Below are 15,461 nucleotides of genomic sequence, written 5' to 3'. Positions count from 1 at the left end.
ATTCCTGATTATTGTAGTATTTTCCTAAAAGTAAATATGAGGTGTCCATTTTAACAGATTTTAGCTTTCTGACATGTTAGATGTCATAGAACTGTTCAGTTGGTACTGTATAGAACATGAACAATTCATTAGAACTACTTTGGTGCAACTTGTTTGTAAACTATTGTGAGATCAAACTGTCATATTATAATATTAGTCATCACAGTTTTAGTTTTTAAATTCTCTGCCTCTTCATTTTCATCTATTTTTCTTTCTTTTTTTGTTGGCTATCTATCTATTGAAGATGTGTGACATTTCTGTAGGACTGGCCACGTTGTTGTAGAAGCTTCCTTTTTTCAAGAGATCTTCGGTCATTTGTTCTATCTCTTCCTTCAATACTAATTTACTAACATACGAGTTCCACATACAGATAGTGTGATGAATGTGTCAATTTTTGAATGATGACATGCTGCAGTTGTCAAGGCTGATAGATCGCATTTTATTTAAAAAAGTTTATGGAAGGTTCCTTATGTTCCACTGAATTAGACTCTATCAGTATTATTATGATGAAGTCTCTGAAAGTTTTGTTTATTTCTCATGCCCTTATCACTAGCTTAGATATTATAAAGGATGTAAGCACATGAACTTTCAGATTTCAGATTCTGGTCCATAGAGAAGCAAGAAGTAGAATTAGCCCTATGCAACCATTGCAGTTGTCACAGAAGTGGCCATAGAAGCCTTGCAATGTAAGTCAGGTTTGCTTTGGTGACTTGCCTTTGCTGAAAGCTGACATTCTGTGTCTGAGTGTGTATTTTTGATGGCCTAATATCACTCCTAATGTCCATTGTCATTTTTCCCCAGAGGATGTAGTTATCTTAAATAGTCATGTAACTTCTCAAATATAGCATCAGATAAATATTCATACAGTAAGGTAAGGTAAAGAAAATGAAATTATCCTAAATATGCTTTAAGATAAATGTGTAGGAAGAAAGAACATGAATCAAAAACAAAATTCTGATGAGTAAGTGACTCTAAAATTTAATGCAAAGAATCTGAAGAAAAGTTTTGTAATTATAAGGATACAAAGGATTCTGAATTTTACTGTTCTTTGTTTATAGGTATTAATATAGTGCTGTTCCCAATGAGAACTTTCTCTGTGGGAACAGATAATAAAACATTCTTCTTAACTGCTCAGGAGAACATAACCCAGCACCAAGTAGACACCAACAATACTGTACACATTCTGCTCTAAAGAATCAGGCCTCTCATACATTTTTTCTTCTACTCACACAGTGTATTTCAGACATTTATCCCTTTTTTCTTGTCTTGGTTGGAGCACTGTTGCTGCATTGCCTAATATGTTCAGAATAATGTTTGTAATGCAGAAGAATATATTTGTTTGTAAAAAGGAAAGGATTGGGCCACTGGGAATCAATGCCGAGGAAATAAGGTCAGCAAAGACAGTTGCTGTTGTGTTTTAGAAGTACAGACTCAGACTAACCCCATCTCACCTCTCTGTTTTATGGTTCCTCTGATTAAGCCTGTGGGCTTTCCTGTGTTTTTCCGTGTAGTGTAGCTGTCTGTCTAAGGTACAGCAAGAAAAAAAAAGCCAGAAAGTGTTCAAATTCTTTTACTCAGCAAGGCATACTGACAAAGAGATCTGAGATAGTGTTGTGTGGCCAAAACACTGCTCTGATACCTCAAAGCAGCTTTACTGCAAACTGGGATAGAGTCTGAAGGTGAGGTCAAGTCTGAGCGAGTCTGTACTACTTTTGTAACACTTTGTCTGTTAACTATGCCAGCTGGCACTAAGACAATGTCCTTCTAGAGTTCTGAGGATAACAAATGCTATTTTTAGTACACAATATGGACAAGATTGTCAGGCTTGGCTCCCTCCATCCTTTTCCCTATAGCACTGTCTCAGAAAACTCTGCACCCTCAGCCTCTCCTGCATCCTTCCATGTCTTCCTATATGCATACAAAATATACTCACAGACTATGGCTGTCCTAGCAAATGAGACATTTTGAGGAATATTTCTGTGTGCCAAAATGCCATTGTTTATACAGATCATATTTTTAGAATGTTCTTCACTATTTCAGTCTGTTGCAACCATCTCTCTTCCAACAGTTCCTGAAGTGTCCTTAAAGAACTAGAGGGAATAAGGTACCACTCACAATAGGCAACATCATTGTAGACTTCTTTTGGAGACTTGAAAAAATTTTGTAACATTCATGGAGAATATTCTATGCTAGTGTCAACATAAAACCATGACAGCTAGATTGTGCCAGTGAATGGTTTTAGATATGATTAACTTAACTGCTGTAGAGTCACAGTTTAATAGCAAAATATATATATATACTATTCACCTTAATACAGATAATTTGAAGTACAAACAAACAAACAAAAATCACATGGAAAATAAATTACTGAGAGTCACAGAGGAAATTCAAAATCAGCTGCTGTGTAGGTTGAATACTGGCAGACCTTGTCTGTACTCAATGTCATAAAATAGACTCCATCCCTCTTATCTTCAATATATGTTAGGACATGCAGAGAGAATATCAGAAAGGTGAAGGTCCAACAAGACTTCATCCACTGTTAAAGATAATATTTACAAATATTTACTTATTTGTATTTTGATATTTACAAATATATTAACAGCAAGAGGAGAGCCGAGGAGAATTTATAGGATGCAGCAGGGAACATTACCACCAAGGATGAGAAAGAGGATGAGGTACTCAGTGACTTCATTACTTCTTTCTTTAATAGTTATACTAAATATACTCAGCCTGAACTGGAAGAGAGGGATGAGGAGCAGAATAAACCTCCCACAGTTCAGGAGGCAACAGCGACTTGCTACTCCACCTGGACTGTCACAAATCCATGTGTCCAGACAGAATCCAGCTAAGAGTACTGGGAGCTGGCAGAAGTGGTTGCCAAGCTGCTTTCCATTGTTTATTATTATTATTTTCCATCCTCCTGCAAAAGAAATTCCATCACCTAGCATAAGAAATCAAACAGAGAAGGCAGAAAATCGGCATGTCTGAGCAAGGACCTGCCAGTCAAACTGAGGGATAAGAGGGAAAAGCTATAGGCAATGGAAACAGGGACACATGGCCTGTAAGGAATATAGGGACACTGTCACGATATGCAGAGATGGAATCAGGAAAGCCAAGATGCAGATGAAATTGAACTTGGCGAGAGATGTGAAAAATAACAAGACTTTCTTTAGATACATCGGTCAGAAGAGACAGGCAAAGGAGTATGTTCCCCCTCTGATAAATGAGAAGGGAAAACTGGCTTCAACTGACACAGATAAGGCTGTGGTACTCAACAAGTTCTTTGCCTCAGCCTTCAATAGCAGTCAGGCTTCCCATGCCCCTTGTGTCCCTGAACCTCCAAGCAGAAGGGAGAACAAAATCTCTTCCAGTGTATGAGAAGAGCAAGTCTGAGACCATCTCATGAGACTGACTGTGTATAGGTCTATGGGGCTAGATGACATGCACCCCAGAGTCCTGAAGGAGCTGGTTAATGTGGTTCCTAAAACACTCTATCTTATAGTTGAAAAGTTGTGGCTGTCAAATTAACTGAAAAAAGGTAAACATTGCTCCCATTTTTAAGAAAGGGACAAAGGAAGGCCTGGGGTACTACAGGCTGGGTAGCCTGTTGTTTGCACCTGGGATAATTGATCTTACTTGTAAAAAATGTTAAGATACATGCAAGACAAGAGGAGGTGATCCAAGACAGTCAACACAGCTTCACCAAGAGCAGACCATAAGTTATCATTCTGGTGGCTTTCTATGATGGAGTGATAGCATTGGTGGACAAAGGAAGGGCCATCTAATAAGGGCTTTGACATGGTCCCACACCACATCATTATCTCTGAATTGAAGAAATATGGATTTGGAGGCTGGTATGTTTTGTGGATAAATAATTGGTCGGAAAGTTGCAGCAAGAAGGTTGGGGTCAACAGCTCTATGTAGAGGTGAAGGCCAGTCATGAGTGGTATTACCCACGAGTCTGTCTTGGGACCTGCACTCTTTTAATGTCTTTATCAGTTACATAAATAATAGGATCAAATACATCCTTATCTAGTTTGCTGCTGACACCAAGCTGAGTGGTGCAGCTGATATGACAAATGAAAGGGAAATGCCATCCAAAGAGATCTGAACAAGCTCAAAAAGTCGGCCCATATGAACATAATGAGGTTCAACAAGGCCAACTACAAGCTGTTACACTTTGATCAGGACAATCCCAGATATGCATATAAACTAGGACTCAATGAGAGAAGGTCTGTGGGGAGGTAATTGGGGTTCTGGTGAACAAAAAGCTGGATGTGAGCCAACAGTGTGCTCTTGCAGCCCAGAAGGCCAACAGTATCCTGGGCTGCCCATTAGTGAGAGAAAGGTGATTGTGTCCCTCTACTCTGCTCTTGTAAGATCCCATCTGCTGTACTACATCCAAGCCTAGAGCCCTCAGGATGCAGAGTTGTTGGAGTGGGCCAAGAGGAGTGCTACAAAGGTGACTGGAGCACCTCTCTTGTGAAGAAAGGTTGAGGGAGATTGGCTTCTTTGGCTTGGAGAAAATAATGCTTCAGGAAGACCTCACTGCAGCTTTCCAGTACAAGGGAGCTTAAAACCACGAGGGAGAACAATTTCTTACACAATGTAATAACAATAGGACAGGGAGAAATGGCTTCAAAGTAAAAGAGAGGAGATTTAGGTTAGATATTAGGGAGACATTCTTTACTCACAGAGTGGTGAGGCACTGAAAGATGTTGCGGAAGAAGTTGTGGATGCCGCATCCTTGAAGGCATTCAAGACCAGGCTGGATGGAGCCCTGGGCTGCCTGATCTAGTGGTGGCAACCCTGTCCATGGCACGGAGCTTGGAACGAGATGATCTTTAAGGCCCCTTCCAACAGCAGTCCTCTCATCTACAAGAAGGGTCAGAAGGAGGATCAAGGGAATCACAGGCCTGTCAACCTGACCTCAGTTTTGGGGAAGGTCATGGAGCAAATCATTTTGACTGCAATCATGTGGCATGTGTGGCACTACCAGAGAATAAGACCTAGCCTACATGGATTCATGAAAGGCAGGTCCTGCTTGACATGCCTGATCTCCTTCTATGACTATGTAACCTTCTGAGTGGATAAGGGAAAGGCTGTGGATATAGTCTGCCTAGACTTCTGTGAAGCCTTTGACACTGTCTCTCACAGTATTCTCTTGGAGAAGCTTGCAGTCCATGGCTTGGACAGGTGTACTTTTCCTGGGTAAAAAAAAGTGGCTGGCCAGCTGGGCCCAGAGAGTGATGGAAAATGGAGTTAAATCCAATTAGTGACCAGTCACTAACGGTGATCCAAAACACAAGTATTCTGGTCTGGGAGTTTGGGATCCTTGCTTCTGCTGACTGTTGTAATGCCAGCTAGGTGTTCAGCAACCCCAATTGTTATGTTCTGAATTTCCCTGAAGCTGGACAGGTAGTTTTGTTCATGAAGATTCTGCACTAATACCTAGCTCTATGATCAAATGAAAGCTGTTCTAATTATGTTGAAGAGAAATACAGATGCTGTGGAAATAAAAGATTACAAATACCTTTAAATTCTATGAGAGGATCTGAATCCTGCCTTTCTCCACTCATCCTTTCTACTCTCCCCTTTATCAAATGTAGTCACTGTATAAACTTGCAATAAACAATTTTTATGCTAAATAATTCAGAAGATGCTCTACAGGATTCAGGTCATCACTGGTTCCCTTTGAGCTCTGTTAGGGAGAGCAAGAATACAATGTAGAAATCTTGGACTGTCTTCTCTGTCCACAGACCAGTAGAATCTCACTAGTAATAATGCTGAATTTATATTAAATTCCTGGAACTGCCTTCTTTCAGATTTTCATTAACAATAGCCATTCATTATAGCAATATTAAAAACTTACACAAAATTTTAAAATCTTTTTCTTCCTAACATGAAGACATCTCTCCAAGACAAAGGTGAAAAAAAAAAAGTATCATGCCTGCAAGGAAAAATTCTTCCCCATTTCTAAATTTGGCAACTGATGAGACCTATAACATCTTGAAAACACAGCAGGCTTCCAGTATAGAGCTGGGAAGGCATTTCCCCATCTGTTCTTATCACTTAGCTATTTCCTACAATATTTGTGAAACCATTTTTACCTGTGATTATGTAGAATATTTCCAAAGCAAATTGAATAACATCATTTTTAATATTATTACTATTAATCATAAGAATGACTATGAATATTGATCAGAATATTTTTGCTTGAGGTAGATTTCAGCTAACATGCTGTCACAAGTAAAAAAAAAAATTGAGCTGAGTATACAGTTATGTCTGAAGTACTTCTCACCTTGATAGCCACTCAAAATGCTCTTCTAAGAGTATATGCTAATCGAAGTAAGGTTTGCCCTTTTCAAAATTAAAAATTGATGTTATTTATGAGGGGGATAGAAATGTAAAAGAGGTGTCAATTAAATCTAGTCTGCTTCAGAGTGTGAGACACAAGTTACAGAACTTGGTTAACAACCGGATGAACATAAACCAGTATTGTGCCCAGGTAGCCAAGAAGGCCAATGATATCCTGGCCTGAATTAGGAATATGGTGGCCATCAGGACTAGGGAAGTGATTGTCCCCTTGTACTCAGCACTGGTAAGACTTCACACTGAATACAGTGTTCAGATTTGGGCCCCTCACTACAAGAAGGATATCTAGTTGCTTGAGCATAAGCAGAAAAGAGCAACAAATCTGGTGCAGGTCTAAAAAGCAAAACATATGAGAAGCAGCTGAGGTTAACTGAGGCTGTTTAGTCTGGAGCAAATGAGGGTGAGGGGAGACTACAGTGCTCTTTACAACCACCTGAAAGGAGGCTGCAGCAAAGGAAGTGCCAGTCATCTTGATTCTCAGGTGACAAGTGATAGGACTGAAGGCAACAGCCTCAAGTTGTAACAAAGGAGCAGAAAGATCTTCTTCCCAAAAAGAGTGGCTGGGAATTGAAACAGGCTGTCTATGAAAGTGATAGAATCGTCATCTGTGGAGATCTGTGGATGTAGCATGGCACTTACGAGCATGGTTTAACCGTGGACTTGAAGTGTTAGCTGGATGGTTGGACTTGACAATCTTGAAAGTCTTTTCCAACCAATGATTATAGAACTGTAGCAATCTAAGGTGATCGAGTCCATAGAGTGGTGGCTAACTCAGGCAGGTGGTCCTGGAAGGGGGGTGCAGCATGAAAAACCCACAACCGAGCCTAAAGATGGTGTCATTTCTAAGGGCAGCATCAGAAGCTCTTCTGTCACCCTGTGGAAGAATTTCACTTCTACAGTCATCCTAGTCTATGTTACTCAAGATCTCCAGCTCTGTGTTGATAAAACTTACGTATTTCTTAGATTGATAAAGCTGTGCTTCCCACATTGGATTTTAAAGGAGAAAACAAAACAAAACAAAACAAACAGATGAAACAGATGAAACCCCTGCAAATATATTTTGAGTTGTTTTCTCATAAAAGAGAAAGAGTTATGCAACAGAGCATATTTTCTAGAAAACAGAAAATATGATGAATTCCATTAAGAAATAAAATAAATTGTATAAAAGGCTAGAAATTACAAATTAATCTTGGAAATTTAAATTACTGCACCTCACTGAAGTTCGGATCATTTTTTCTAAGCAATGAGGAGGGCAGGGATATCAGAGGGTAGAAATTACAGAATGGAAGCCAGGCAAACAGAAAGCATCTAAAAGATCCATCCATCCATGTACGTATCAGTTATTCCACTATTAAGAATAAAATGTAAAGCCTTTTTTTTTCTGGCAAACTTCACAAGTGTTTAATTTCTCCTCCCACCTGCATCTCCTCAGGAATAATGTATTGAACTGAGTAGGAAATTTGCATTATTCATATTTGTTATTTAACAAATTCTTGAGTACACAACTCAGAAAAATATCAGAAAGTAAGGTTCTCTACATTTCTAGTTTTCTATTGAAAAGTTTCCAGCTGGAGACATTTGTTTCATAGTCATGTGCTTTTTTTCCTGCTTTTAGAGCCAGTATTTTAACCCACCAAATGTGTTTTATTACCTGAAGCGTCTCCTTATTTCATTGAATAATAATCTTTGAGGCAGAACCTTTCTTCTTAAAATTCAGTGTATATGAAATATGCTAAATATCCCTGTCTACCGTTACAGTAACAGCTTAAAAGTATCCCTAGGAAGTCACTTAAGTGAAACTTCCTTCATAAATTTAGATCAACTATCTCTGGTTAAATTATGTTTTGCAAGCAGTTCCTCACTGAATCCTGCAAATTGTTTCCCTTTTCACCCCACAAGTCATGTTAAGTTAATAGGTCCTTAATTGCTTGCTATATCTCATGTCTCTTTTGTGAACAATGTTGCCAATTTCCTGTTCTTAGAAGTGGAACAAGTTCTCAAGCTAGGGCGTAGCTCTATTAAGGATAATATGGTTACTGCAGCATAGCAGTAGGAATGCACAGCCAAGAGAGCAGCCATATTTCATGGAATTTAGAAACACAGAATCCAAATAAAAGATGTAAACAATTTAAAAAATGTATTTGTAACTATTACTTGAGAGTCAGCTATTGCTGTTCCATTTTTGAAAGTATGTAAACCAGACTAGGTAGAAGTGTCACTTGCTGGGAAGGGTCACGCTCAGCCACTGTGTACATAAGTTTGTGGGTTTTGTCATGTACACTGCCAGAGAAAATCAAGCTTGACAATGAGTGCATGTGCATAGAGGCTGGTGACCTGTACTTTTCCTACCAACATCAATTGTCTGTGACCCTGGCTGCAACTCCAGTCCACACAGATACAGAATCTTAAGAAAAGGCAAGCTGTGCTCATCTGCTGAGGGTGCTTTACCTCAGTCCACCCTGTCTTTTGTCCTCCCAGAACATGGAAACCACAAGACTGGCTGAACTGCAAGCAGCCTTCGGCTCAGCTTCAGAGGCTGGTCTGAATCCATATCTGACACTGAACATCTTTGGAAACAACACATATGATAGGCATGACAGTCCGGGCTTGAAAACAGGTTTCACTCTCCACATAGCTTCAAAAGCAGATACAGGGCCTGAGGGCCCCTCCAACTGTGGAGGCTGTTTGGGGTTTCCACCTCTTGCACAGGAGTGCTGTGTAATCCATTTTTTTGGAGGATAGCCCTGTGCATCTGCTACAGGGAGCGTAGCATCCAATCACTCAAAGACAATAAAGTTGAAAATGGTGCCTACTTACCTTAATGTGAATGCCATTTCAACAGCATTTTCTGTAGCTGAATGCATTTGGTGGTGATCTGAATGACAAGATGTCTTAATTAAAAAGACATAATATTTGGAGATTTTGTCTTTTGGTCTAGGAGTCCTGAGTTTGGTGTTCTCATAATTTTTTTTCTTTTCCCAAAAGGTACAAAATGCTGTTGCATTCCTCTTGAAATCAAAATATTAGTACCAATACTGAAAACAAAAATTCTGTAAAATATTTCTAATGTGCAAAAGAGAAAATTACTTCTGACATGCTACCATCACTTTCCAACTTTTTCCAGAGTAGCACAAAAAGAGTGTCCCTTTAATTCAGCAACTCAATAAATGGTGGGAAAATCAGTCTTTTGTATACAAGAAGTGTGTTAAACAGAGGAGAGAGAAGACTCAGTGCAATTCACTTCCTTTGATTAAGTCTATAGGGAAAAGATGGCCCTGCCAAATTCAATTTTCTTTATTATGCTGGGGGACAGAACGGTTCTCTTAAAAAAGCCCAGATTCAATTATAAATATAATCAATTATGTTCCTTTTTCTGCAGAAGGTCATGCATACAAGAAAGAGGCATATGGAATTGTTTCAAGAGTTAAATCAGAAATTTCAGACTCTGGACAGATTTCGAGATGTACCAAAATCAGGCAGCATGGTAAGTTTTCCTTCCTGGATATTAGAAATATGCTGTGTTTGTAACAATAACAATGAAACAAGAGATCTTTGAATTAAATATTATTTCCTGTGAAGACCTCATTTTATGCTACTTTTGTATAGCCTCAAGAATGAGAACAAAAGATATTTTCAGTAATCTAACCTATGGTGAGACTCATTACATTTTGCAACTAGACCATAACTAACTCACTGACATCATTACAGATGACAAGAAATTGAACTGTAGGGAACACATTTAAAATCTGTACATGTCTCCTATGTCTAAAGGCCTTTATATACAGAAAGCAGCTTCATAATGTAATTTACCCAACAGGGTTTTTACCTCTGGCTAGGAAAGCAAATATTAAATTACTTATAACAAATAAGTCCAGCTAGAATCACCTATACATTAGAGTGCCCAGAAAGAACACAGGGTCTCTGTAATGCTCTGTCTTTCCTTTAATAGGTCTATAAATATTTAGCATTTGAAAAGCAAAAATTAACTCATCCTGAATTGACTCTCCTATCATCATAATTCAGATTTGTGCACACACACTCACACACACAGGCATAATACCCTGACTATATCTGATATGATAATGAGAGCAAGGAAATAGTTGATTCTGCCTAATTAAAACAGGCAATTTAGCGCGACATACTTTCTAGCAGTAATATTATGTTTAGTAATAATTTTCTATATAACTTTATAGTGTGAAAATTGCATATTGAATGAAAGTGAGCTATAATTGTCTTATTTTGTGATTTATAAATAGTTGCTCTCAGACATGAAGAAGTACTGATCAGATATGAGGTCTAATCTAGCAGAAATTTGGCCCAGACTCATGAATCTTTATCTGTGATATCTTTTATTTTTCACCCTATTCTCACCCACTCCTCCATCTGAGATCTACTGCCACATAAAGTAAGTGTTCCCCCTCTATCTGAGATTTTCTGTCCATGTAAAACTTGAATTCATTCAAAATCTCACAGGTGGTCTCTGTGGATGAATGGTGTATACTCTGTTTCATATCATTGGCATTTTTTTGAAGGGTCTGCTAATAAAAGTTGCCTAGAGGAACAGTTATCCTGTAAGGCAGCCAGAGAATGATCCAGATACCAGAATCTCAGGCCTTTAGCCAGCCTCAGATACCTTAGTCTACAGCAGAGTACAAGTGGTGATGACATAGGACCCACACCTTCATTTACAGATAGTGGAAGTTCCAGCAGGATGTCCAAAGGTGAAAATGTTTGATTTTGGCAACTAGCATGTTATAGCAGAAATCACTGATGACTTTGGTCTTGCTCCATAATGGCTTTTATCCTGTAAAACTTAACATTCCAAAAGAATTCATGGACAGTCAAAAACAGGCAGCTTTCAGTCTGCTGATCCTAACGTGATCCTACATGGGCTCACTAGCCTGTAAAGCAAAGTCACTCTCCCATTCTCAAGGAGCAGGTTTCTGCTGTTCTGCCATTGTCCTGCCCCAGTTTAAATGCAATCTGGCAATCTCTATCTCAGACCACTCCATATTTCAGACAGCAAGTTCTCCTCAATTACATTCCCTTCCCTTCTTGTGCTTTTCTACACAGCCACTACTGAAATGCTGGCTGCTGTTACTGGATCATTTGGCCATTCCTCACACACTATATTTCTTGCAAAGGATGGGACTTGGCTGGCAGCTCAGGTGAGCAGCCTGCCAAGGGGCCGGTTGCTCCCAGAGAAAGATAGTTGCAGCCTGTTTCCCTGCTATGCTAGTTCCTCCCTCTGACTTCTGTGTCTCATGAGAGCACATTAGGGATCAGCCTTATAAATAGAAAATACAGTATTTCATCCTCATATTCAATTCTTTTTTCTTCTCTGTTCTTCAGGAGAATTCAGCGCCAAACAAGGTTCCATGGGACAATTTCAAAACAACAGGCGAATATCAACACTATACAACGATAAACGTATTAGACACAGAGGCAAAAGATACTTTAGAACTAAGACCAGCAGAATGGGAGAAGTGTCTGAACTTGCCTTTAGATGTGCAAGAAGGTGACTTTCAAACAGAAGTTTAACAAAAATGAAAATAAACTGAACAAAACAAAAACAAACAAAAAATTAATTGCACTGACAATAAAGAAACTTTGGGAATCCTGACACTCCTGTCTGAACGTTGTGACTACTTTATGCCAGGCTCTCCCCGTGCCAAATGTCAGTGGTTTTTTCGTACAGTTTCTTCCCACTAGTATGGCTAGTGGAGAACCAGGTGTACAATTCTTACCATCGTGTGTTGTAAGTACCCGTGGAATGGATTTGTAAGGTAATCTTTATAGATAAACCTCAAGCAACGATTCATGTTGTAACAGCTTCATTTGGTTTAGTTTTCAAAAAACTTCACCATGAAGCACAATGTATATATTTATGCAGTTTTTAAAGTTTATAACAGTCTGTTTGGCCATTACTACACTTTTTACTTTATAATATAAAAGCAAAGTTTTTGTCATTAAATGAATGTCTGTTGAGCTACATTCTTCATTGCTTTAAATGCAATAAAGTAATAATCTCACTTTTATATGAATAATATATTTCACATCTTTATTATTGCAGTTTTCTCTGGAAAGCTCAGAGTAGCTTTCTCTGCTGCAGCTGTGTATAAAATATTTAAAATGTTGTATGGTGTAAATAAACCTTTGTCTACATATCAGTTTCTTAGTGCATTTTATTCTGTATTTGTTGATCTTAAATTTGCATAAAGTTTTCTTTAAAAAGTACACATGCTGAATATGTATTTGGAGTTTTCATAGTATATTGTTCTAGCTCCTCCAAGGAGTTTCTGTATTACTAAGTTTGTAAAGCCATTCTGCATTTTCTTAGGATATCCTCTGTGACAATGAACCATATAAGTTGGACTTGTCAGAATACTATTACAACTGTTCTATTTTATACATATTTTTGTTTTGTTGAAGAAAGATAACTCTTGGAAAATAAGTTGTTTCAATGCACAGCACCCCGGGAAAATGTTGATTTAGAATCATTAATTTTTTTGCATGTTCTTGTTGCTGTATAACAACAAGAAAGACTTCAGAGATAAAAATTCTGAAATATTTTTGACAAAAAAAAAAAGAGTCTGTTTCATATTATAAATCAAGAGCTCAGTGTGATTTATGTTGCAAGTACAGTTTAAAAAATTAGGAATAGAAAGGAAGAGTAAACCTGTTATCAGAAGCAGATCTTCAAAATCTGTCCTCATCTACAGCATTTCTGGGGGAAGGGGGGAGGGTATCTCCAACCTCTGGGTACCAGATTGCTAGAGAAAAAAGTTACCCAAACTATTTTAGTACTTACTATACATACTTGAATATTACCCATCCTACTAGCTGGAGTGATTTTCTGAGAGAAAGAAAACAGGACCTCCAGTTTGTCAGGCAGGAAAAAATACTAGATTACAGAGTTGTCAGGGAGAGAGCTCTACCTAGAGCTTTGGAAGTGGGAAATCATCCTCCATTCATTGAGAGGATGGATGATCATCCTATTATTTTCCAAAAAACAGCCTAGGGAGAATCTTTTGCAAAAGCTTTCCCCTCTCTGAGTCCTAACAGAAAGGCAGTGCTTTCTCCAGGCCATAATAAAGTCTTTAAGTAATGAAAAAGAGCTTGACTTCGCCTATTCCAAATGAGCAAGTATCTCAAAGTGCAGACTTCATCTAATGCTTCATTTAATCTTTGCATTAATACAAAATAACTACTTCCCAACCTGGTACCAAGTCCTCTGTCCAGTCTAGGTACCTAAAAGCTAGATGTTGTAGTGCTTAATCCTGCAATATTCCAGACAGTCAAAACTAGCCCTCTGTCAACAGGTTGACAGAAGGAGGCAGCTGGCAAAGCGGACTGTGTGGCCTATGGACATCACACTGCTGAGATCTGATAGTGCACAAAAACTTAATTCTTTATAAGGAGAGAATTTAATTTCCCAAATATTAATTTGAGTCTCTCTCCTTTTTTTTTTTTTTTTTACATCAAGTTCTAACCTAAGAGGGGTTTATTTTTCTATCAAGATAAATATACAATGGAAAATTCACATTTTTTAAGGATTTCATCTGGCATGGTTGGTATTTCTCAAGCAAAGCAGGTTTTGCAAAATTTCCATTTTTCAAGACCAAATCAGAAAGCTTAAGCTTCCCGATCCAGCTATAAGCCTTAGCATTCTCCTTGACTGATCAAAATGCAATGCAAATCCAGAGTACCTTGGTATTTCAGCAACTAGTGCAGAGAGAATTGATATAAGCCTTACACCAGCAGTCTAGTTAAGGCAGCAGGAAGCTTAGGGTAGACTCAGGAAACATTATAAATCAGTCTACACTCAACATGCTGCTGACCCAGTTGTGCTGTTATTAATAACCCAGTTGATGCAGGTTTAACATTAGCCTGAGTATGTACTGCACAGCAGTTGCAGATGTACTTTCAGTGTGTGAGCAGCAATGTTCAGTGCCTTTTTAACCATATCTTTTACTGCACTGTTCAAAAAGTCATACAGATTTTTCTTTTTCTATATATTTCATATCTAGAAATATTAAGAACTTGTTGAAACCCACTGTATTTACCCATTAATGTTTTTGCTCCATATCAATTCAGAGTTTGTTTTTCATAGACAAGGTGTTGCACAAAGTCATGGCTTGCTGCTCAAGAGAACTGGAGAGGCTGGAGAGTTGGGTGGAGAGGAACCTTATGAAGTTCAACAAGGGCATGTGTAGAGTCTTGCAGCTGGGGAGCAATAACCTCATGCATCAATGCAGGTTAGAGACTAACCTGCTGAAAAGTAGCTCTGCAGGAAAGGACCTGGGGGTGGGTAACAGGTTGGCCATGAGCAAGCAACGTGTTCTTGAGGCTAAGAAGAACGGTATTCTGGAGTTCATCAAAAAGAGTGTGCTCAGCAGGTTAAGGGAGGTGATCCTCCCCCTCTACTCTGCCCTGATGAGGCAACATCTGAAGTACTATGTCCAGTTCTGGGCTCTGCAGTTCAAAAAAGACAGGGAATTGCTGGTCTAGAGAGTCTAGAATAGGGCCACAAAGATGATAAAGGTCCTGGAGCATTTCCCTCATGAGGAAAGGCTGAGAGACTTGCACCTGTTGAAATGGGAGAAGGCTGGGGGGAGATCTTATCATTGCTTATAAAAGAAGCATTAAAAGCATCCCTGGTTCAGTTAGAGCTCACACAGAAACACTAACATCCTTGTCTCCTTTCTCTACAGTTTCTCCAGGTGTGCAAAAGCTCTTAAATAATTCTGAGTAAATTCTGATCTAATTGGAGTATTCTGTTTGATCCCTGTAGAAAAAGGAAAAACTCAGCCAGGAAGATACATTCACTAGGAAACGTAAATAAAGTCAGAAGTACATGAATTTTAACATAATGTTTTATCTAACTGCTATTTAGGGGAAAATACCTGACCAGAAAGGTTTTGACACGAGGCAGCTAAGTAATCCTAAGTAATCATCTTAACCTGTGGACATTAGAGCCTGTTGCTCCTTCTCTCGTCTGGTGAATGAAGAATATTTCTTAATTAATGCTGCTTCATCAAAGACTG

At 38.7% G+C, this 15,461-nt stretch overlaps 1 protein-coding gene across 8 annotated transcripts in view; it reads left to right on the top strand.

Annotated features, from left to right (window-relative positions):
* The window catches only part of ADGRB3 (adhesion G protein-coupled receptor B3), a 451,226-nt gene extending 438,647 nt beyond the window's left edge, over positions 1 to 12,579 (top strand). For all 8 annotated transcript variants that reach the window (XM_015284810.4, XM_040697811.2, XM_015284809.4 and 5 more), the window contains 2 exons: positions 9,794 to 9,898; positions 11,767 to 12,579. In XM_015284810.4, the coding sequence (XP_015140296.1) occupies positions 9,794 to 9,898; positions 11,767 to 11,955 (294 nt within the window). In that variant the 3' untranslated portion in view covers positions 11,956 to 12,579. The remainder of the gene's footprint in view (positions 1 to 9,793; positions 9,899 to 11,766) is intronic.
* Positions 12,580 to 15,461: the final 2,882 nt, after the last annotated feature.

Source organism: Gallus gallus, chromosome 3, assembly GCF_016699485.2.
Source record: "Gallus gallus isolate bGalGal1 chromosome 3, bGalGal1.mat.broiler.GRCg7b, whole genome shotgun sequence".
Classification (NCBI taxonomy): domain Eukaryota; kingdom Metazoa; phylum Chordata; class Aves; order Galliformes; family Phasianidae; genus Gallus; species Gallus gallus.
The sequence above is the reverse complement of the archived record's forward strand: the minus strand, read 5'-3'. Positions and strand labels throughout refer to the sequence as shown.